The 25,032-nt window shown below is 40.4% G+C and overlaps 1 protein-coding gene across 1 annotated transcript in view; it reads left to right on the plus strand.

Annotated features, from left to right (window-relative positions):
- The window catches only part of LOC108699897 (ADAMTS-like protein 2), a 38,602-nt gene that overhangs the window by 1,575 nt on the left and 11,995 nt on the right, over positions 1-25,032 (plus strand). Inside the window, exons 2-13 of the mRNA XM_041574835.1 lie at positions 469-557; positions 5,808-5,930; positions 6,256-6,398; positions 6,541-6,616; positions 8,049-8,151; positions 9,106-9,251; positions 9,362-9,485; positions 9,828-9,908; positions 10,778-10,953; positions 11,582-11,909; positions 12,439-12,820; positions 19,542-19,645. Coding sequence (XP_041430769.1) covers positions 5,820-5,930; positions 6,256-6,398; positions 6,541-6,616; positions 8,049-8,151; positions 9,106-9,251; positions 9,362-9,485; positions 9,828-9,908; positions 10,778-10,953; positions 11,582-11,909; positions 12,439-12,820; positions 19,542-19,645 — 1,774 coding nt within the window. The 5' untranslated portion in view covers positions 469-557; positions 5,808-5,819. The remainder of the gene's footprint in view (positions 1-468; positions 558-5,807; positions 5,931-6,255; positions 6,399-6,540; positions 6,617-8,048; positions 8,152-9,105; positions 9,252-9,361; positions 9,486-9,827; positions 9,909-10,777; positions 10,954-11,581; positions 11,910-12,438; positions 12,821-19,541; positions 19,646-25,032) is intronic.

Here is a 25,032-nt window from a genome sequence, read left to right on the forward strand (position 1 = left end):
CAATGTCTGAAACATGATTATCCACTGGCCCTCAAACCTAAATGTTCAGGTAACGCAAGGCTTATCATTGCTACTTTACAATAATGTTTTTGGAATTGATTCTGCTCAGGGCACAATGTCAGAGTTTGTCTCCCTTGTTTGTACGAATATTCTTTGGGTGCACCTGTTTCTTCTAAAAGTCTAAAACAATACTGGTTAACTGGCTCTTGATAAAACCAAACCTTATATGCATGTGTGGGTTTGATAGTATGGAAGGCCATAAGATTGTAAGCTCCACTGTGGCAGGGAGCCATGATTGTATATATATATATATTCACCATACAGTCGCAAACCATAATGGGGATTACATGATTTATTTTATGCTCAGTGTTTATTGTGTGAGTAAACCTGGGGACATTATTAGGATATAAATGTGCAGATTGTAGTGGCTGATTCGAGACTGTAATATTATTGACTTTCTGTTTGTAGGCAAAAAAAATCAGCAGTTCCGAGAATATTGGGCAAGCGTTGGGTTACATTAGACGTCTGTCTTGGCATTCAAGCATCAAGCACAGAAGGTAGTGGATTTCTTCCTTTCTTCCTTCCATGCAAAAAGTTATGAAAAATATTGATCTGTAGTGTACTTGACATTAAGTTAAGTATACCTTATGTTTTCCCTTTTCAATTCCATGTCATCTTTAAATCTGTCCTGTCCAGCATCAATACGATTTTTCAGGGGTTTATGAAAAGCACTTGTGCAGATTTGTTCTATTCTATTTTTTGATGCCATTGCTCTGTCCAACTCATACAGCCCTTAGCCACACAGTTTGGCTTCTGATTTTCTACATTTCACTTATTATCCTGCTTCAGCCCATGTGGTGAGAACCAAGACCAGTTGTCCTGTCCCATAGAATAAAGATGTAGGATGTTGGAAGTTCATTAGCTCATTGCTGGTTATGATAAAGAAACACACATAATGAAGGAACCGTATGGCACACAAATCAATCTTTCTATCTCATTATGGGTCTTACCTTTTTCTTTGTTTGTCTCCCTTTCCTGGTTTCTTCTTCACTCCCATTACTGGGCCAATAGCAAATAGCAACTCAAGCTGTCACATGCGAAAACTGTCATTCAGGTCATGCCAATCTGCGACTGAACAAAAATACAAAAAAAAAATATATATAAATATACATGTTTTCAAACTAACAGCAAACAAGTTGTATCTGAAAGTTCAAATTGTCTGTTAAGAAACTGGCCGGTGTATAAAAATTGTGTTGATTTGAGCACCAACACACCACATTGTAGAATCAATTACCAAAACAAAACAACCCCATATCAGTGATGTTCCACAAACTAAAATGTATAGTCATTTATCTTAATTATCTTAATTTGTTGCACAACAAGGATTGTGGGAGTTTCTCAACTAGTCACTGCATGGTCTTGTAATTTACTAAATGCCATACACTGTCCTAGATGCCTTCATCCCACCTCTAAAGCTCAGGATACTACTACAAGGAACAGATTTTTCTTTTGTAAAAATGTAGCTTTCAAACTTTCTCTAGATATCTAACAGAAAATGACTGCGTAACCCAAGTATTGGACTCTTTCAAACAGCTCTGGTACCGCCAGACGTTTTCATAAGAATCTTTCAAACATGGAATGACTTGCTAGCTTCTTCAGACCACAGGCACTGATATGAATGTACTAGAAATGTAAAATTATGATTAATTTCTTGTTTTTTGCCTGTGCAGTTTGAAGGGGAAATTCCATGCATTCAGTTTAATGATGTACGGCTCATGACTCCTGTAGGGGGTAGAGGAAGCATCAGTCAATTTAGGTCAGAGTTTTACTACATTATAAACAGCCTCCTAAAGAAGCTATTTGCCTGGTGCCACTAGAAAAGGTATGAGTGTTTAAGTGCTCACATGTGTAAATCTATAGCTTTATTTAGCTATAGATTTATTTATCAAAAACATTTTGGGGGTCCCCATGATAAAAAGAATACCCCAGATATATAACATTCTGCAAGTTGTGATAACTTCAAGGTACATGGAACTGTGTATTGCATCTTGTGCCATAGGCTACCAATAAGGCTAGGGCCACATGGGGACTGTAGCCTCCTCTCTCTTCCGCATTCAGAAGTGTTTAATTGGAAGCAGTGCAAACACATTTCAACGGATTTTAGCTCAAAATGCAGTTCTTCACTGAAATCTGCCCAATCTGTTTGCATCACTTCTGATTTAACACTTCTGAATGCAGAAGAGAGAGGAGATTGCTGCCTTTATAAGAGCTGAAATCAGCCAGCGTATTTCAGCTATCTGGTTTTGGCCCCGGTGTGGCCCTCGCCTACACCATGATCAAGAAGATAATACAAATAGTTGTGGTGGTATCTCAGGCCAGTGGATCATTATGGGACTTGAGATTTTAAATATACAAACTCTAGAATCACCCAATTCATTGTTTGGTCCCAGCACTTCTGATTTTAGGGATGCATTGAACCCACTTTTTCAGGATTTGTCCGAATACCAAAACATTTATGTAGGATTCGGATAAATCCCAAATGGAATCTGGATCCTAATTTGCAAATGCAAATGTGAGGAAGGAAGAAAAGAATCTATGTTCGGAGCGTGCAGAAAAAAAACATGATTTTAATTGAATTCAGTTTGGCCTGGCACTTGGATTCAGCCAAATCCCTATTCAGACAAAGTGTCAAAGTAAAACTGAACAATAACTGACATGCATCTTCCCCCCAAGCCAATTTATTATTCTACTGTTTATAAAATCTCAAAACCAGATAGTATCGACTTTATGTCAATATATTTTATTTTGCTGTGTGTAGGATTGGATTTTGTTGCATTGAGCAAATGTTAGTGGTGTTGCAAGTAGCAGCAAGACAAGATTTAATGGGAGGGACAGATTGATTCAACACAGTCATGTCGTGTAGTTACAGGTAGGTCATCAGGAAACGTCAAGGCTGGGCAGCAAGACAAAGACGGCTTTGTAATTGTCCACCAGGGCAATCGGGGGAAGGTGCATCGGCAGAAGAGTGAGTGGTACCACAATTCAACGGTAGAATTCAGAGGGTTGGAGGGATCCGTCCATTTTTTCTTTTTTTTGTTGTTTCTGTAGAAAGAACAGGAGTTAAAGTGAATAGCCCCCAGGCAAGATGCTATGGTGACAGGATCAATAGTTCCACAAACACCAAAACTAACAGTAGGTGTGTGACAAGGTGAAGCAGGAAAAGAACTGGAACTAGGTCTGGTTCAGACTTGTCAGACTGTGAAGAACATTAGCAGATTCAGCTAAGCTGACGTTCTTTAGTGCCAAACGACACATGAGTAGTTATGGCTAAATATGGGGAATTTCCAAGTTTCGCCACAAGCAAATTAATTTGCAAAACTGCAGCGACAATTTGCTGGCGAAAAATCGGCGCATCAAAAAAATTTGTCACATGTCAAAATTGTTGGGACGGCCTTTGACTTTAATGCATTTAGACCGAATGATCATGCGCCTAAAATTTGTTGCTAGTGTCAAAATTGCAGGGCATCAAATTTATTTCTACACCCATTAACTTCAACGCATTTCATACATTTTTCGCACAGATTCACCCATCACTACACATGAGCCCATGGAGAGTGATCATGTACAGAGTATACTGATTGGCACTCTTCTGTACAATCTAAAAGACGCCATGCCCATTAAGCTCCTAGAGCAGCCCAGGGAGTGGATTTATTTATTTATTTTTATGCCCATTAACTTCAATGCGTTTCGCAAATTTTTCGCTGCTTCACACAGATTCGTCCATCACTACACATGAGCCCATAGAAAGTGGTCATATACAGAGTATACTGATTAAACTCTTAATCCCATTAAGCTCCTAGAGCAGCCAGGGAGTAGATAAAGGGCACTGCTGCTGACACAAGAGAGAAGGCAGGTGTAGAAGAGCAGTGGTCGAATCCCTTATTTCAGCCTTCCTTTTCCATTTACCTTGCGCCAATGCTACTTTATGTGAACTGCAAACACTGCTAAAGCCCTTTTTGCTATTGGCTCTTCAGTCCTACCTAATGATGACCTTGACTGTCCACAAATTATGATGATGGCCACCTACCCTGACTGGATACCAATTCTGACAATCACCACCTAGATTCCTCTACTACCTCGCCTGCCTCAAAAGGGCATCAACGAACATTAGCAATGGCAGATGAACATGTACCCCAGGTTACACATTTTGTCTCTGCCTTCTGCCTGATGCCAATTCAAGGAGTCTAGAAAAACCCACAGTTTGGCTACATTTATGCTGTTAAATAGCAGAGGTTTTAACGCCCCCACCCCATCACTTAGCAAGCCCATTTGCGTCTATAAGCTTCTGATTCTAACATGAAATACCAATGCATGAATATAGAATTATTTCATTGCTTTTCTGTGGCTTCCTGCCCTGGCTAATAACTCATATCTATATCATTCTTTCAGCAGTCAGGGGATTTTAGCCAACTCCATTAAACTGGGACTTTTCTATCATTGCTTTCTGCTTTTTTTTGGAGGAAAAAAAAAATGAAAAAAGATCATGTCAGACATCGGCACACTAAGCAGTGTTTCTTGGCTGGGCCCCAGATGTGTCTGGAAGACCTAATGAAAACCAAGTGTAGGAAGATACTGAGACACCTGTCCACAGAGAAGCCAGCCAAGAAGCTCTGGGCTGCAGTTCGTCAATGAATTAGTGTTTTTTTCATTCTTTTTTTTTTCTTACAATCATAGCAACCTATTTAATTAGAATGGCAGGAATAAGAGGAGCCAGGTTATTTAACGTAAAAACAATTGACAACAATTTTTTCAAAAATGTACCCTTTCTTTAACAATGCTAATCACAGATCATTTTCATGGCTTGGGTGGACTTAGGGCACATAGGCGCGTAGCACATATCTGTTTCAATTTAGCACAATGACAGTCGAGGATTGAAGACCTTGACATGAAAACATGAAACAATGGCCTTTTGAATGCTGAATGCATTGTATAATAATACTGTGTGTGATCCATGCTGAGATTCTCACGGACTCGTGTGTTGTGTATTTGTTTTGAATGGCGGAGTTCGGAAGTGTCAGTCCCAAGACACCACCTTCTTGCTGAATGGAGTCTGTGTTAAACTGGCCTGTACTGTACAACATGATTTTAAGTTTAATTTCCCATGGCCGTGGGTGGTGATGAATGAATGACCTCGAGGTTTTCACCTGAACTGAGTTAAGTTATTATTCCACTCCTTCTCTGGGGTCCATAGGGTTTAGTGGCCCCATTTTACATCATGCTAAGAGTTCTGGTCTATTTTTATGAATATGTCAGTGGCATAGATATACTTTGGTGCCCATTAGTGGAAAAAGTTATGGCCAAATGTAATTGCCGCTGTTTGATTGACTTAGGAGAAGGGATTAATTGCTCATTTTTATTTGTTATTAATGCATTCTGCCAATATAACAGAGACTTGACATATAATCTACAGAACAATCACGTGTAAAAGTTATTTTTGTCTATCTTTCGATGAACGACTCCTAGAAATCTCCTAGTGTTTCAAGAGACGGATACCTGTTTATTCTGGCATCCCAAATCTGTTTTAATAACGCCACAATACAGCTGCAATATCATGTCAGCAACAAATGAAAACAAAACTTCGGAAAATCACTTCCCTCTTTCAAAGCCCAACCAGCTGCATGCCTTTTACTTCTGTTAAAAAGGGAGATTTACATATTCGGGTTACTTTTTGTCTTTAAATAAGTACAACTCCAACACCCATAGACACTTCAACTTTAATGATTTTCCTTCTGTTTTTTTCCCTTTAGACTCTTCCAGTCATGAGAATTACTAAGCGGAACTGGAAATCACTCCTTTTTGTCAAAAAAAGCCTGGGTCCTGCATGGATAATTTTTATTTTGATTGGAAACATTGCTTTTACTGTAACACAGGTGAGGCCAATGACTAAATGCCCTACCAGGCATATATTCATATAATTAATTGTTGTATGTTCTACATAGATCTAGTCCTCAAAAATAGGTTGTGTATGTATGTTGTCATCTTCTTCAAGTAAAGGGAAAATTGGATTATTTTCTTTTCTCTCCTTGACTGACTGGCACAAAATTGTAGTGTGACAGAAGCCCAGGGAGTGGTGGCTTCATGTTCTAGCTAGTCCTTATAATATAAATTGTTGCAATTAGTTTGGAACTTAATGTTATGGTTAAAGATATAGCTTTTAATATCCCTTTATTATGTCTTTTCTTAAATAATGTTAAGGATAACTCTCAGACTTCCAATAGCCTGGAAGAGGGGGCAGATATAACCACATACTGGTGGGGAGAGTGGACCAAATGGACTGCTTGTACACGGACCTGTGGCGGGGGAGTGAAATCACAGGAAAGACACTGCCTAAGACAGAGGTACAATATGTCTGCCACCTTGTTGGTAGAAGTTAATACCTCAATATCTGAACTCTTTAAATAAGCAGAAGGTAGCTGCTTTCTTAATTGGTTGACAACAGAAAATAATGCTATACGAGATAACCCCGTTCATTATTTTTAGGAGGAAATCACTGAGTAATCTTGCAAACAAAACCTGTACCGGAACATCTAAAAGATACCAACTTTGCAAAGTTCAGGTAAGGGTGTATATGATGCTATACCCAAAGAGCAAATATCATTTAGGAAAAAAAGATTTAGGGGCCGATTCACTAACTTCGAGTGAAGGATTCGAAGTAAAAAAACTTTGAATTTCAAAGTGTTTTTTGGGCTACTTCGACCACGAATGGGCTACTTCGACCTTCGACTACGACTTCAAATCGAAGGATCTGAACTAAAAATCGTTTGACTATTCGACCATTCGATAGTCGAAGTACTGTCTCTTTAAGAAAAAACTTCGACCCCCTAGTTCGCCATCTAAAAGCTACCGAACTTAATGTTTGCCTATGGGGAAGGTCCCCATAGGCTTTCCTAAGTTTTTTTGATCGAACGATTATTCCTTCGATCGCAGTTTTTGCGCAAAATCCTTCGACTTCGATATTCGAAGTCGAAGGATTTTAATTCCCAGTCGAATATCGAGGGTTAATTAACCCTCGATATTCGACCCTTGGTAAATCGGCCCCTTACCATTAATAGCAATATGCCCACAAAGAAAAGCATGCAGCGGAGTTTGAAAAACACTGATTTAAAACCATTTTCACTCGAGGCTTAGGGGCGAATTCACTAACCTGCAGAGTTGCGGTAGCGCAGGCTTTGCCCACTTCGTCAGGGCACCGCTAATTCACTAAAATCCGAAGTTGCGGTCAGGGAGGCAAAAGGTAGCAAAGTTGCGCTAGCGTTAATTTGCCTAATTTGCATACGGCGCCAAGTTAAAGTACAATGATCGTATATGTAGCAGCAAATACATTACACTACACAAGCCTGGGAAAGTCAAAGCTTCATAAAATTAAATAGAGTTGTTATTTTGCCCTATACATGTACCCACTGTATAGTTTAGGTGCCATATGTTAGGGGGGAAGGAGGGTACCCCCAAAAAAAATTTACGATCTTTTTCAGCCTTAAAAAAGGAAAAGACGCCAGTGTTTTTTGGGACCTTAGAAAAAATTTCAACTTTTTTTGAAGCAATCCCTATCTACTCTATTGCACTTCGCCTGGTCTGAGGTGGAGAAGGCAAGTCTGGCGCAAGAGGTAATGTTCAGTAAAATGTGCAAGTTAGTGAATTAGCGTAGTTACGTCCCTTCGCCATAGCGCAACTTCGTCTGGCGTAAGGGTGCGAAGTAGTGCTATAGTAGGTCCACTTCGCTAGCGAATTTACGCCATCGCCCGTTAGTAAATCGGCAAAGTAATGAAATGACGTCACGCTGATGAATTTGCGCTAGCGTTAGCCGTTTCGAGCTTTAGTAAATTTGCCTCTTACTTTATTCTAATGTAAATACTGCTTGTTAAAAGATCTAACTGTCATCTCCTTGAATATTTCATAAATGGCTTTTAAAAGCATAATCCATTTTGTAACAACTGGGTTGGCCTCTTCTGACTCCCAGAGTACTTATGGTATAAACATTTCAACTTTAGGAGTGCCCAACCAATGGAAGAAGTTTCCGAGAGGAGCAATGTACGTCGTTTAATTCCCATGTGTACAACGGAAAAACCTATCAGTGGAAACCACTGTATCCTGGTGAGTATAATTGTGTATGCGAAGAGAGAAGGAGAGCAGAATGAATGGAGCTTTTGGCTAAAAGGTGCTGTTTTTTTAATGCGTCTATGGTTTTTTGTCTATAATTTTTTGACAAAGCTGTTAATGTCTACTTTTCAAAATCCAAACCATTTTCTGATACTTAAAGGGATACTGTCATGGGAAAAAATATTTTTTTCGAAATTAATCAGTTAATAGTGCTGCTCCAGCAGAATTCTGCACTGAAATCCATTTCTCAAAAGAGCAAACAGATTTTTTTATATTCAATTTTGTAATCTGACATGGGGCTAGACATTTTGTCAATTTCCCAGCTGCCCCATGTCATGTGACTTGTGCTCTGATAAACTTCAATCACTCTTTACTGCTGTACTGCAAGTTGGAGTGATTATCACCCCCTCCCTTCCCCCCCCAGCAGCCAAATAAAAGAACAATGGGAAGGTAACCAGATAACAGCTCCCTAACACAAGATAACAACTGCCTGGTAGATCTAAGAACAACACTCAATAGTAAAAACCCATGTCTCACTGAGACACATTCAGTTACATTGAGAAGGAAAAACAGCAGCCTGCCAGAAAGCATGACATGGGGCAGCTGGGAAATTGACAAAATGTCTAGCCCCATGTCAGATTTCAAAATTTAATATACAATTGAATATTGAAATTGAATATAAAAAAATCTGTTTGCTCTTTTGAGAAATGGATTTCAGTGCAGAATTCTGCTGGAGCAGCACTATTAACTGATTCATTTTGAAAAAATGTTTTTTTCCCATGACAGTATCCCTTTAACATGCTCCAGCCCATCTTGAAAGAAGTAATTTAACACATTTATCCATAATTCTAAGCCTACATTTAAGAAGGAGCAAACATATTTCACTGGAAACAGCATATTTTAATATATCTAATTTGATTGGCCTAATTAGAATATTTCAACTTTTAGATGACTATGTGCACATCTCAAGCAAACCTTGTGATCTCCAGTGCACCACAACTGATGGGCAGAGGCAACTGATGGTTCAGGCAAGGGATGGGACATCTTGCAAGTACAGCGAATACCGAGGGGTTTGTGTGTCTGGAAAATGTGAGGTTTGTTGAGATTTTACAGTACGACATTTGCCAATAATTGTTGTAAATCTCACAGATGCAATATCTGCTCTTCTCTCCATATTGTGCTCTCCATTCCTTTCTCTCCCCAGCCAATTGGATGTGATGGAGTCCTGTTCTCCACCCACACCCTGGATAAATGTGGGGTTTGCCAGGGAGACGGGAGCAGCTGCACTCACGTCACTGGGAATTATAGAAAAGGAGCTTCCCATCTTGGTAACTGGCTCAAGGTTATCAGTGTGCATTGCTTCTGTCCCTTAGCTTAATCCACTTCTCAAACAGAGCTAAAGATACACTTTAATATCATTCCCTTTAAGTGCTTCACAACTGAGTCTTGGAAACTAAAACTTGCGCAGAGATAATTACCTTTTCGTTTTTATTGCTGACATCGAGGCTTAACAGGTTCTCCTAATGGTTTGGATATCTACCATTCACCCTCAAGTTACATGACAAAAGTGTATTGATTTCCGCAAAATCCCCAGAATAATAAATCATTTTTTAAAAAATGTATTCCCTGCCTTCTGATACCATTTTCTTATTCCCTGTGATGTCTCTTAGGTTACTCCTTAGTAACCCACATTCCAATTGGTGCAAGAGATATTCAAATTGTGGAGCGCAAGAAATCTGCAGATGTCTTGGGTAGGTACTTATGGTAAGAAAATAAACTTTATCTGTGATGACAAAGTTCTGTGCGTCACACATCACAAAAGATCCTCTGAAAGGAGAAAGAAATGATTTTGATATTGAAACAGAAGGTCATAATAATCAATTATTCAGATCAGAGCAAAAGTCTGAAAGTATCTTATGATGGAGTTTAAAAGTATATATATATATATATATATATACTTTTAAAAATATTAGACAGATATTCCCAATACATTGATTCTGATTTAGTATGAGATAGATTGTTATCCTTGAATTAGGCAGTCAAATTCTGTCTGGGAAAAGAGTAGAAGAAAGCCTCTTCAGTAAGAGACGTCAACAACTACTTTGGCCTCTTGTCTTATACTGGACAGCATAGGGCTCCACCTTAATAATGGAATCATTGTAGCTACAGTTTCAAGTTCCTTTGCAAAATTAAACCCATCAGTCTGTGTAGGGCATAAGGTGTTGGAAAGCTTAAGCCTGTTGGGAGCACTTTATATAAAAAAAACCTGAGCTAGTCTAATTATCAAGAATGCAAACCATGCATGTCTTTATTGACTTTTTTCTACACAAGATAGCGCAGCCTTATACTGTCCATACACATAGATACATGTATCCACATTGTCTTTTGCATTGGAGCTTGATCTGTTTTTCCTCTAATACACTCGTTTTCTTATTTTCCCAATTACATCATGCAATTAAGATGTTTTGGATAAGCTTAAACACAGAGAATATATAGTAAAACATTTATGATCTATTATCTGCGATATAAACATACCAGTATTTTCTCTTTGTAGCAGAAAAGAAATTTAATGGGTAAGTATTTTATTTGTATTTCTTTTTGTTCCTTTCTTATTTTAAAGCTGTTGCTGACGAATCGGGAAATTTCTTCTTCAACGGAAACTACAAAGTTGATAGCCCAAAAAACTTCATCATTGCAGGCACAGTGTTCAAGTACCGGCGACCGATGGATGTGTATGAGACAGGGATTGAATATATAGTTGCTCAAGGGCCAACAAACCAAGGTCTCAACATCATGGTAAAAATCAGAATCAGCAACCTGTCCTGCTTGGGTATAAGTTATTAATATTGTGGTTTTCAAACATGAACTCCATCGACAGAGGGCTCAAGAGGATGTGAAACCACAGAGTACTGTTTATGTTGAAGATTTAAATATATCTTCATACAGAGTTACGGTGGTTTGTAGTAGACTGAACTTCTAGTCCTGAAGGAGGTTCAAAACTGAGCAGCTCAGTAACAAATCAGTAATTTGTTGCACCACCACCATTAGTCTAAGAAGAGAACTAGACTGCAGCACAAGAGAAGGATTGACCTGTTCAGTTGCATGTGACCAAAATCAAGGCTTGCCCATATCTAGAGGTTTCTGCCAAACTGACTATTTTGTTAAGGTTCTGCAGTAAATAACTAGATGTGTCAGTCAAGCTTAAAGGGGTGTCCTTCTAGTTAAATCCAAAGTACAACATACTCACTTTGGTTCCAGTAAAAATACAGACATGCAGAATTCTTCTGAATTTCTACCACTTGACTAAAACCACAAAGAACCACAATAATATGGCATTAAATTTATTCAAGCTCCCTGTTTATTTAAATAAAAAGACCATTATATAAACACGGGTATTAAATTGATCGTCTGTTTTATTTTTCAGGTGTGGAATCAGAATGGAAAAAGCCCATCGATTACTTTCCAATATACCCTACAGCAGAAGCCGCATGCTAGAATTTCTCAGCCAGTCTACTACACATTCTCAGACTCTGTCAGTGAGGAAAGCAAAGAGTTGGAAGATGGAGCCGCTCAGAACAGCAGTTTCTACAGCACAGGACCCAAGGGAAGATTGAGAAGCAGCGTTCTGGGTTTTCCTAGGCATGGATCAACAGGGCAACAAAGTCCCATAAAGGGGCAAGAGACCAATGAAGTGTATGAGGGAGGTGAAATCATGGACTGCAAAAAAAAGGGCAAAGGCAAAACAACAAAAGGTATGACACCAAGTAAAGAAGGGATAGTAAATATACTCTTTAGCTCAGGTCTTAACAAACATTTCTCTCAAGGTTGGGACTGGATGTGGTGAAATGTGAGACTGATACTGGGTAAGTATTAGAGAGCACAAGGCTAAAGAACTATTGTCAGAGACAATGCAAGCATAATTGAGTATTTATGAAGAACATCACAATTTGGTTGACACCAACTGTGTGACAAGTATTATATTACTTCCCTTAATTCACAGATGGGCATTTTGGGGCCTGGCTGATCAAGGCAATACATTTAAGTACCAATTATTGTACAGCTGAGTGATGCTTGTACCTGTGTCCTATGCAAAAAAATAAAAAACACTCATCTCTCTGCATCTGACACTGGTGCTAGTTTTTAGACACATTTACAGGAATATACTGTAGAGCTCAGCTATGTACCAAAATGCATCATGCAATGGCCAGTTGATACTGTGAATCAGCCAGTAAGACTGTACATCTTATAGAATGGTGTTTAATGTATTTTTTCTCTCATCAGATCCTAACACAAATAGGACAACTCAATTGGCAGAGTCGGGAGATCAAGATTCCACTTACAATTTCAACTCCAAGGAAATTCTGTCTGCAAATGTCATTATGAACCCACTGGTTAGCAAAGCATCAGACTCCAGAGAAAACTTTCCCAACATGACAAGAGGCTTCCTCTTTTCGCAGGGGGACCCCCTAAACTCAGTAGAACCTAATTTAGAAACGTTATATATTGACTATGATGACAATGACGACACAACCCCATTGGATCTTAACGTTACTTTCTTGGAGCTGAGCATTGACAGGACAAGCAACACTTCTGTCGAGACTCCACTGAGCAACTCCAATATTTCAACTGGCAGCATGTCAACAAACAAGACACAGAAAGTGAGGTAAGAGTCGGATTCTGCATTTAAACAATGAGTAGGTGGTGCGATTGTTCTTTAGCCTCAACTATGATAATCCCAAACTGACAGTTTTTATTTTATACATTCTTTGTTCCACAAGCAATTTGTGCATAATATTTTAAGGTGTGACAGTCTAAGGTTATGTTCTAAATCCCCTTGAATATAACTACTTCTGGTGGCCAGAAGGTAAAAGTTGGACTTGTTTTGCAGCAGAACCTTCTTCGGCTGGTAGAAAACATGGAGAACCTGGCAACATGCTCTCCTTATGTCTCTAGGTCCCTGCTGTATAGGTCTGTGTGTACAGTTATTTGTGAAGTGGAAGGATTCTGGTGCTTGAAGTTGGAGCACACGTATGTTTGTTAATGGAGAGCAAATAGGTATTCACAGATTTAAGAAGGTTTGTCTCGGTTTCCCAGGTATTGAGAAAGTACATTTTAATTTTGGCAAATCTTATGATTTGCTAGGTATCAAGATAAAGAGGAAATACCTTACTTTGCTTAAGTGTTGGCACAAGGCAACCTTGGGCTAGGGCTTGACCCTAACATATGAGATGACTAGGGAAGAGGGGACCCAGTGAGCCAGCACCATACTGGCAAGTGAAGGAGAAGAGATAGGACATAACAAAGTCTTTATAGGGCTGCTGTCCATTAGTAGAGGTTAAGCAGCCCTATAGATTAGTGCCAGTGGTTTTAGACATAAATGCACCAGGAAGAACCGATCATGAGCAAATTCACCAACAAAGAGAAAACTGTAACTTCTAACTGAAAAAAATGTTTTTTGGGGTGGGGACTAAAGTTACATAATGCATCTTTTATATTACAGCAGTTTCCTTTTGGATAATGGCACTCTCCAAAACCAGCGAAGCAGCAGGTCTGTTATTTTGAAAACTGTCCTCATTCTAACCACAGGGCAAAAAATAAGCTGGGTGGAGTTGCCTGAAAATTTTTAATCTGTCTCGGCCATGATGTCTTTCTTGGAAGATTTGAAGTAACTAATAACAAATATTGGAGCAGACAGGCAGAAAAGCGAGCGCTCTGTCCTTAGGGGTTTGCAATTTGCAAACAATATTCACTTTCTGAATATTTCAGAAGCATTGAAACTAGTACACAGCTAGCTGCTGTATAAAAGAACATAAACACGGCATCACACGTAGGCTGCTAATGGAAGTGTAGCACCTTACAAATGATGGAGAGCTGCAGTTAAACCCACCCAAATGCCAGTCTATACAGGCATCAGACGACACTCACAACTTGATATACAGTGGTACATTCCTATTAGAGGGTTACTAAGGGGGTTATTTATCAAAGTCCGATTATTTCTGGTTGAACTTTTAAAGGAGAGAATTGCCATTTTTTGTAGGAAAAAAAACCTTGAATTTTTCGTGATTTATCAAACCATCATGGTGTTAAAAGTCAGAATAAAAAAGTACTACAACTCAGACCTGCCAGGTTCATGTAGAAGTCGATGGCAGAAGTCCCAAAGATATTCTGATTTGCTCTGGGTTTTCGAAAAAGTTGTGGTATTCGGGCATCAAATCTGAAAACATTGCAACAGTGGTGTAACTAGAGTGTGTCGGGCCCCCCTGCAAAAACATTTTCAGAGGGGCCCAGGGCACTCTGAATCTCTATCCTCCTGCCTACTTCTTGCCTCCACCCACTTCCCTCCCGAACTCCGCCCATTCTCCACCCTGACTCCACCCGCTCTCTGCCCACCCTCCGCACCATGCCGACTTGCACTCTCTTTCTTGTTATCTATAGACCCCAGTCTCCTTCTGATATAGTTATGTGAGTGCATTGCTGTTCCTCTCTCTTCCTCCCCTCACTGCTATAATCTGAACCCAGAGCCATGAGTGAGCAGGGAGAGAGGCAGGAAGTGATATCATACAAAGCTAATATGGCAGCTGATATCCCAAACAGAGAGCTTCTAGAGCTGTTTACTCTGGTATGGTATAGAATGAACTATTGTGGCTAATCTATTGGCAATAAACTGCTTCAGTAGCTTTCCTTCTCCTTTATGAGTATGTAGACCATTGAACTTAGGGTCGATACTAGGGATGCACCGAATCCACTATTTTGGATTCAGCTGAACTCCCAAATCGTTTGTGAGAGATTCGGCCGAATACCAAACCAAATCCGAATCCTAATTTGCATATGCAAGTTAAGGGTGGAAAGGGGAAACTTTTTTATTTCCCTGTTTTATGATAAAAAGTCACGTGATTTCCTCCCACCCCTAATTTGCTTATGCAAATTAGGATTCGGTTTGGCCAGGCAGAAGGATTCGGCCAAATCCGAAACCTGCTGAAAAAGGCCGAATCCTGGCCGAATCCCGAACCCAATCCTGGATTCGGTGCATACCTATGATACATTCCTTAGCAGCTTCCCCAGGGTAGGGCATTGACTAATTTAGGGAAGCAGTTTGCGTGTTAATATGTTGCTGCACTAAACCCAGGTGTACTTACTGTTAAGTCCGATCTTGAGCACAGGCAGCCAGAACAACAGCCGAATCTAGGCCATGCAGGCTTGCCAAGACTGTTATTTTTTTTTTTTTAAATCTGGCTTTGACAACCCTATTAAAGCTCTGCTTGATCGGGCCAAACTGTGAGAATAGGTTTTGCTTTGAAAAGTTGGAGCAGCTTTTTAAAAACAAAGATGGACGCCCACCCAAATCCAGACAGGCAAAGATAATTATGAGCTGAGTGTAGATGCTTGATACAAATAGTTCCTTCTTCCACCCTCTTATTTTGCTGTGATGGAATTAAAACAAATATGCTGTGATTTCTGCAGCTGAAAATTTAAACATTGTGGTTTATGCGTAATGTGGATGCTTTCTTCAGTAGGCCCATTATGATAGATGGAGGAAAAGCCGAAGCAGCCAACTGACGGAGAGCTCCTTTATAAGCAATTCACCTGCACTGTGCGCACATAAACACAAAACTGCCTGGGGGTACAGTGAGCGTACATTTAGAGATTTATGGATCCACTTATCCACATTAACTGAATATTGGTGCAGCTCATCTCCTCTGTCACATTTGGACTAAGCGCAGTTTTTACCTCATTATTAATTGTATTTAGAGATTTATACCTTGCTGGAATTAAAAACGATTCCACGTGTAAACATGAAGCAGTGATCTGTGTCGCTCAGGCTCTGAAACAAACTGGTTTTAGAATATACATCTAAATTGGGCTAAATCCCCAGTTCATCAACCAAAATGGGTAAATCCTTCATATGTTTTCCTTTATAAGGGTAAGTAAATCATAACTGTACATTGGTGTCTTGCTTTTTCGTTCCCTAGTTGCACAGTAAGGGCAGTGTCACATGTTGTAGCCTACTAGCAGTAAAGTAAATTAACGGTGGGAAGACATATTAGGCTCGAAGGAGGCTGAAATTTCTTTGCAGGGCAACTTCTGAAATAGGAGGTGATTTGTGTCTCTTCCATTGATAATTAACATTAATACCAGTGGTAAGGAAAAGAAGTGACGGCGTATCACCCACACAGTAGCACAGATGTATTGTGAGCCACGGAATGTCCCGTTTGCAGCCTCCCTTAGCCTCTGCCAGAAGATTATTATTCCAATTCACACAGGTCAGCTATTTCCAGTAGCTTGTGTATTAGCAAGTTAGAAAATCTAGTCATTGGTGCTTTAATGCGGTCCTCTCGTGACCTTCATGACCCTCCCTTGGCCTTCATTATGATCTTATGAGGGCCACACAATTGTATAATCATGATATTTGGAATTTGGAGCACAGGGGAGGCAGAACAGTGTAACTTATTATGTTGGGTTAGACCAGTGATCCCCACTAGTGGCTCCCGAGCAACATGTTACACCCCAACCCCTTGGATGGTGCTCCCAGTGGCAGGTGCTTATTTTTGAATTCTATGCTTGGAAGCAAGTTTTTGTGCATAAAAGCCAGGTGTACTGCCAAACAGGCTGGTAGTCCATAAATGGGCTTCCAAATGGTCAATCGCATGCCTTATTTGGCACCGTTGGGATTGTTACGCATGCTTGTGTTGCTCCCCAACTCCTTTTACATTTGAATGTAATCCCGAAAAACAAGGACGAGGGAACAGGGAACAGGCTGTTACACCAAATAATGAGCACCTCCCCAACTCCTTTTACATTTGAATGTAATCCCGAAGAACAAGGACGAGGGAACAGGCTGTTACACCAAATAATGAGCACCTGTATCTGTTACTTACCCTTTAACCTAATGCTTGCAGTGTGCTCCTCTTCTGTCTGCCATTAAAGGTATCATTTATTTATTTCCACTTGAGAGTTTTGTTAGAGTCCACTGTGACTATGTTTAACAACTATAATGGTTTCCTAGGATCCCAGTCCACGGAAATGACTTTGTCCTGACAGAATTAGAGCTGCATAATGGCATTTGCGCTGCTTGGCCCTGTTTAATAGTTTTACATTACTGAAAGGTAACTATATGATGAGCCTTTTTCCTTTTCTGCAAAGCCCATCGGGACAGTGGGATAATGTGGGAATTCACTTTTTATTTCTTCTTAATTTTAGTAGCGGCCTGACATGTTGCTAAAGCGAGGGAATGATTTCACCACTGGACTCCTGTCCAACTCCTGATCATACTGAGCCTTGTTTAAACCGAACATTAAATATATTAATGCATCTAACATTCATGCTGAAACAGTACTAACTAGCCAGGTTACAAGTGAGCTTCTGCTGCTTAGAAATAAGGACAGCTCTGCTGCATTAGACACAAATTTGAGTAGTTTAGCTGAGGGTGGTTGTTGCATTTACCCATCAGCGCCAATGATTGAAGTTCAAGGTGTGCATTCTAAATAAACCATCTATGTGTTATCTCTATTTTACTGAAGAAAGAACAGTCTGGGAACTAGACATTAACATTCAATTTTAGGAGTGAATATCAGAAAATAATACTCATTTGCCTTCATTTCCAAGGGGTCCATGATAATCCATGATGCTTTGATAACCAGAAAATGTAATTCTTAAAGTTACCTGGAGTGGCTTTCTGCCTCCCCTGGTAGCCAGTGGGGTTTTTCAACTTGCCTCAATGGCGCAGTGCCCCTGAGTTCACACACCCATGAATTACTAGGGTTTACCAAAAAGCAAATGGAGTTTGTGTCATATCTGAGATGACCATACTGTTACCACTGCCACATACCTGCTCCCGCCATCTCCGATGTCACCAGAGTGGGTGCTTGTCCATAAATAAAAGTGGTAGCCATGATTGAGTTGGTTGTGGCATATCAGAGAGGGTTGGGTAGGGGTTATTGGCATTACGGTTGGGGAGGATCTTGGGTACAGTTGGGCTGGCAGTCTGCTGAAGACCTGCCAACCAGACCCTGCCTGACCTGTAGGTCCTGCTGTTACAGACGAACAATTTGTAGCCAGCTACAAGGAGCACCTCTAAGCACCATTTGAGTTGATCTTCATTATTTATTTTGTATGCTTTTTTCAAATTATTACGGTTCCTACTCTGCCTCTTGCAATCCTCTTTCTTGGGGGGGGGGGGTCACTGACCACAGCCATCTAAGAGACACATTAACTAACTGACCACAATAACCAGGCTCGGACTGGGGGGGCCAGGGCCCACCAGGACTGCAGTTTTTTCTGTGACTGGAACCAAAGAAGGGAGGCCGCAGCAGGAAGAAGCAGCGCAGGGTGCGGATCTTGGTCGATGGAGCCCACAAGAGCCACGGGCCCACTGGGTTTTTTCCAGGTGTCCCACTGGCCCAGCTGAACCTGACAATAACCAATAGATGTTGACTGTGATGGTTCTGTTTAATTAAAATTGGGTACCATTGTACACCCTTCTTTATTTTTAAGCAAGAATTTGGGATCACTTTGGGATCATGATGAAGTGCTTCCGTAGTTGAAAGTGTCGACAGCGGTTGTCTTAGGACAGTCTGGTAGAACACAATTGCTTGTAAGACAGTAGTTGCAAAGCACAAATTACTTGTGAGCACAGAAATAATGCTTCTTTGGTCAGTAAAGGAATATCATAGAGTTGCAGTTTACACCCTCATCTCTGGCTCAACCAGTGTACACCTGTATTTGACCTCTGCATGCATTTATTGTTGTACACCTGCTTCTCCCCCCAATCAGAATGTGGGATATGTGTCTCTAAACATTACCCACCCCCTTTGTTTACTAAAAAACACTTAACGACCATTTATATATATTATAAAGCCTATAGAGCCTGGTGTGGAAAGAGACACTGTCCATTTAAAGACCATCTCTACTTCTAATCATCACTTTGGAGTCACGGGGGGTGGCTGCTTTGGGTAGTGCCACCTCGGTCACGGGTGAACTCTCAAGTGTATGCCGGGAGTCTAGAGATGCTCTGAAGCCTGTGTGATTGAGTCCTTGACAAGTAAATAACACACTCAACAAAACTCTTTTGTTATATTCTGAACTGTTTCTACATTGGGTATTTTTATCCCATTCTCTCTATTTCTAGACAGTGGAAGCTCTGCTTCTAACCGGGCTGGGGATTCTACTTGGGGATCAGAACAGGTATGTTTTAAAATCCAAAACAGCCAAAAGTAGCCTTTAATACAAGTCCATCAAGAACACCACTCTGTGAATCAGTTGATATTTATATTCGTGTGTATGTAAATTTATGAACAAGCAATACCCATATCTAAGCAGGAAGCAGATAAGTGCAATATTGGCATAACCTTCCACTGGCATTATCTCTCTTTTTTTTTTGTCTGTAGAAATAGATTGAAATTACTGCGAAAAGTGCAGGGGATGAGTGCCGCTGATATGTACCGCTGGAAACTGTCCTCTCATGAGCCATGCAGCGCCACATGTACCACAGGTATGTTCTGGGGCGGGGGCTTTTGGAGTGACATTACGCTTACACAGGGGTCCCCAACCTTTTTTATCCATGAGCCACATTCAATTTAAAAAAAAAATTTGGAGAGCAACATAAGCATGAAAAAAATCCCTGGGGTGCCAAATATGGGCTGCAATTGGCTATTAGTAGCCACTATGTGGACTGGCAGCCTACAGTACATCTGGTTTTATGCAACCAAAACTTTTCTCCGAGCCTGGAATTTGGAATTAAAAAATAAGCACCTGCTTTCAGGCCACTGGAAGCAACATCCATGGTGTTGCTCAGGAACCACTGGTTGGGGATCAATGCCCTTACGGAACATAGGGGCAAATTCACTAAAAGGAGAATTTTAGAATGTGAAGGCTTCGCCACACTTCACGCCACTTCAATAAAATGCGAAGTTGCGTCTCCGCAGCCGAATGCTGGTGAAGTTTTGCTAGCGTTAATTCATCAGAGCAAGCCTTCCATAGCAAACTTTCACTAATGCTCGTTTCTGCCTAACAAAACTTCATTAGTACTCTTACGCTTAGGTCAGTTTGAATAGGGTGGGTACGTATGTACCTATGTACGTCTGTATTAGAGATGGTGCAAATGCTTGAAGTGTCCACTTATTATTGCAAATGTCCAAGGAAGCAAAATAAAGACAAAAGAGATCCTCTAATGCCCTAGACATGAGCTAGCAAATTGTCCTCTACACCTGTTAGTAAATTGAGATGTCCCTATGGATGGGATTTCTGCCCCATAGAGTTCTTCCAGTAAAATTAAGGCTACTGCCATTGGTTAGAGAAACAGGACAATGGTGATAAAGCTGCTGACATTTGCTGTTAATATCTGACCAAATTGCTATTTGGGTCCAAAACAATCATTATCTGACTGGGGCCATTTTAGACATTCACTGGGATGGTAAAAGCAAATGAAGTTAGAGTCAATGAACTGGGCATCAAACAGTCAGATCAGCCCAAATGGGCAGCACCTTGGGCAATATGCAGTCATCAAACGAGCAGATTTTCCCAAGTATGACCAGCATAATTTCAAAGATATGAAGACTTCTATAACACCCCCTTAAACTCACATTTATCACACAGTGTCTGGTCTACTAAAGTACAAGAAAAGGTTTGGATTTTGTTGGCTAAATATAAATCAGGCCACAAAGTTCCAAAGCAGAACCTGAATGTGTTCTATCCCTAGTATATTTAATATACAGCAGTTTTCAGGGTCAGCCTGTGTTTCTGGAAGAGAGTGAAATATAAACATGATTCACATTCATCAAGTATAATTGTACCTCCCAAAGATTTCACCTTCAAACCTAAATACAGTTTTTGCTGTCCATTTTTTGTTTTTAAATATACATTAGCGAATTGGAAAGTGTTCAACGATGAACAGCAAAATCAATAAAGAAAATGAAAGGAATTAGTTATAAAGGCTGGTAGACCGACTGCTCACTGATCCATTTGTCGGGGGGGGGGTTTGATGACTATATATCAAATATTTCAGCAGCACACAGAACCTTTGTTTTGAGCAGTTGAAAGTGTCATAACCCCATGCAAATTAAAGGGAAGAAAAGTTTTACAGCAATCTGTAAGGTTTGTAAAGATCTGCTATGCACTTCCATGGAAGGAGGTTACGTGGGATACAAAGCAGTGATTTGCTGGAATGATTGGAATGAAGTGTTTGCATCTCTCCTTCCTCAAGAAACACAATTAGGCTGGGTCTCAGTAGATCACAAATTGCAAGGGCCTTTGGTGGGCACCATGTTTATGCACCGATTAATTCTTGTATCAAGAGAAATACGCAGTGTTGCAATGTTGGGGTGTTGGACATAAACTATGGGAGAAACACATAGTAAAAGGCGAAGTGGCCGTCGCTAGCGAAAAATTGTCAGAAATTCAATCCCCAGGGACATCGCCAATTTACTAACAGGCGTAGAGAACAATTTGCAAGCGAAAGTGTACATCGCTAACAAAGTTCCACTTTCGCCAGGCACATTTTCGCTCAGGTGAACGATCGTTACTCCACAAATTCACTGTAGTGTGAATTTTCCATTATGATACCTCTTTTGCCAGAGTTTCCTTCGCCAGTTAGACCTGGCAAACTGATAAGATGAAGCTACATCTTCCTCACTCTTATGTCATCATATCCTGTATGCCGGAAAGTCATAAAAGTTCTAAAAATGCTGGCATTTTTTTCATATTTTAAAGCGGGATAGTATTTCAAAGTTGTGACTATTAAAAATTTTTGTTTTAACATTTTTTTTTAAACCATTTGAGGGGCATACCACATTTGTTTTCATAACTAGGGCAGTAATAAATCTCTTTTGTCTTTATTTTGCTTCCTTGAACATTTTTAATAAGTGGCCACTTCAAGCATTTGCACCAACATCTCTAATAAAGACATATATACTGTATGATCTATATATGACCTATATGTACCTGCCCTTTTCAAATTGACCTTCGCTAGAAAATGCTCGCACTGATAAATTTACGCTAGTGAAACTTCACCAGTGTTCGGCTGCCGAGAAGAAACTTCCCATTTCATTGAAATAAGTGTAGTGGTAGCCAATTAGTGCCTGACGAATTGGAGTGAAATGTGGCAAAGCCTTCGCAGGTGAATTTGCCCCATAGTCTGGATTGGTTATGCATCCTTTAATTTTTTTAAAGAAGCACATCCTCAGATAAATGTAAGGTTTTCTTGAACTTGTATTCATGATGCCATGCAGAAGGCTTTATAGAAACCCTTGTTACTGGTAAATACAAAGCGTGCTAAGAATATAATCACAAACAGAGTAGTGCTGCACTAACACATAATGATTTTTGTAGTGTTGGGTGCCAGCTGTAGCCAGTGGCGCAACTAGCTGTTACCTTTGCCTTAAGCACACACTGGGGGAGATTCCCTAGGCGCCAAATTTGCGCTAGTGTCCGCTTTCCTCACATCGCAACACTTCGCCAGGTGTAAATTCGCCAGGACAATGATAATTCACTAAAATCTGAAGTTGCGTCCAGGGCACCGAACACTGGCGAAATAGAGCTAGCATTGACTAATTTGCATACGGCGGGAAGTTAAAATACAATGGACATATATGTTGCAGCCAATACATTCCACTACACAAGCCAGGGAAACCTTAATACAATAAAATAGAGTTGTTATATTGCCCTACACATGAGCCCAGCGTATAGTTTATGTGCCATATGTTAGGAAATGTAGGGGGGAAGCCGGGTAGCCCAGAAAAAATTTCCGATCTTTTGCAGAAAAATGAAAAGTCGCCAGCGTTTTTTAGGGACATATTTTCAACTATTTTTTGAGGAACTCCTATCTACTCTATTGCACTTCGCCTGGTCTGAGGAAGGAAAGTCTAGTGCAAGAGGTAACGTTCAGTAAAATCCGCATCTTAATGAATTTGAGTAGTTACATCCCTTCGCCAGAGCGCAACTTCTCCAGGCATAAGGGAGCAAATTACCGCTGGAGTGTATCGCCTTCGCTAGTGAAGTTAGGCCTGCGCCCGTTAGAAAATCGGTGAAGTAACGAAATGACGTCACACTTGCGAATTTTCGCTAATGTTAGTCACTTCGCCCTTTAGTAAATCTGCCCCACTGAATGATGCAGACATAGGCCCCACAGCAGATTAATTTTAGGGTCCCCAACATATCCAGAGGTTGTCCATTTTTAGCAATATACTGTATGTTGAAATTGCTCATTAATTAGGGCGTTATGGGGCCCCTATACCTCCTGGGCCCTCTTGCAGCCGCAGTATCTGCTTCCTCTGTAGTTACTGTACGCCCCTGACTGTAGCCCTGTCTGCCCAGGTTAGATATGTACTCAGAAGAAATATTCAAGCGAAATCCGAAGTTGATTTATTTGTGCCAAAAAACCTTGACAAAGGGCTGGTTATGCCTGAAACGTTGTCTGTTTTTTTGGCATAAATAAGACACTTTGCTTTCAACTTTGGAGTGCCACTTGAGTATTTCTTCTGAGTACATATCTAACCTGGGCAGACAGAGCTACATCCAGGGGCGTAACTACAGAGGAAGCAAGTACAAAGGGTGCTAAGTACAAACTGAATGCTGTTTGGGAATAGGGAGTGAAACACTTATACATTCAGGGTATCTGTCAGCTTAATATTGTGCATTTTCATTGAAGCTTGTGCTACTCCTCCGCATACAAAGCCCAGCCGTGTTCACCTGTCCTGCTTGGCGGCCCCTATTCCTCCGGACTCCCCAGGATCCTCCTGCTCATTACGACTGGCAGACGATGTATAAATAAGCTATCTGACCCGCACACAGCCTCTTGGCATCCGTGACAAGTGGCAAGATGGGCTAAATAATATTTACTCTGGCAAATTCAATAGAAGGGCACAGACTGTGCGTTCAGACAAGGGCCTTCTGTAAACCTAAAAGGCTGCTTCTTACTGCAAATTCACAGCTCGGTTTAACCCTTTTCCTGCTAAGCAGCAGCTCACAGATGTGGAACTGTAACTTGGCAAGGAGCTCTCCACTAGAACAAACATTTACATTTTAAAAAAAAAAAACAATGGCAAAGTATTATGGAAACCGCTGCTTTGTCTAATGGTAACATCAACCACGGTAACACTTGTGTGTTCCATAACAGGCTCAAAATGTTCTGGTTCTAAAGTTCCCACCGCCTAATCTTTAAGAATCATTCAGGCTTTTCTAACAACTGAATGATCTTAAGTCATTCCAGTGGGGAAGGTGCTGCATCCTCTGTTCCATATTAGTTTCCTTTCCGCACACACACTTGGTCCTCTAGGATTACCAGGCTATGCGATGCATAAAAGTCATTTAGGCAACACCTACTGCCTGTCTGCCCTCAACAACACATTCACAATACAGGTACGGGATCCGTTATCCGGAAACCTGTTATCCAGAAAGCTCTGAATTACAGAATGGCCATCTCCCGTAGACTCCATTTTATCCAAATATTCCACATTTTTAAAAATGATTTAATTTTTCTCTGTAATAATAAAACAGTACTTTGTACTTGATCCCAACTAAGATATAATTAATCCTTATTGGAAGCAAAACCAGCCTATTGGGTTTATTTCATTTTTACAGGATTTTCCAGTAGAATTAAGGTATGAAGATCCAAATTATGGAAAGATTGGTTATCAGGAAAACCCCAGGTCCAGAGCATTCTGGATAACAGGTACCATACCTGTACCCCAAAAAAATAGGCACTGATGGTAACGTGCCCTGATGACTTGTATGAAAGGCAAAACAAATCATTTCCATCCATTGGCATTGAGCTTTGCCATAATTCCATCGGGTCATTTCCTTATTTGACTTTTTGTTTACTTATTCAGCCCTGAGTATAAGATATGTATATCTATGCAGTTACAAAGCAAGGGGCTCCAGAAA

This window comes from Xenopus laevis, chromosome 8S (genome assembly GCF_017654675.1).
Source record: "Xenopus laevis strain J_2021 chromosome 8S, Xenopus_laevis_v10.1, whole genome shotgun sequence".
NCBI classification, from domain to species: domain Eukaryota; kingdom Metazoa; phylum Chordata; class Amphibia; order Anura; family Pipidae; genus Xenopus; species Xenopus laevis.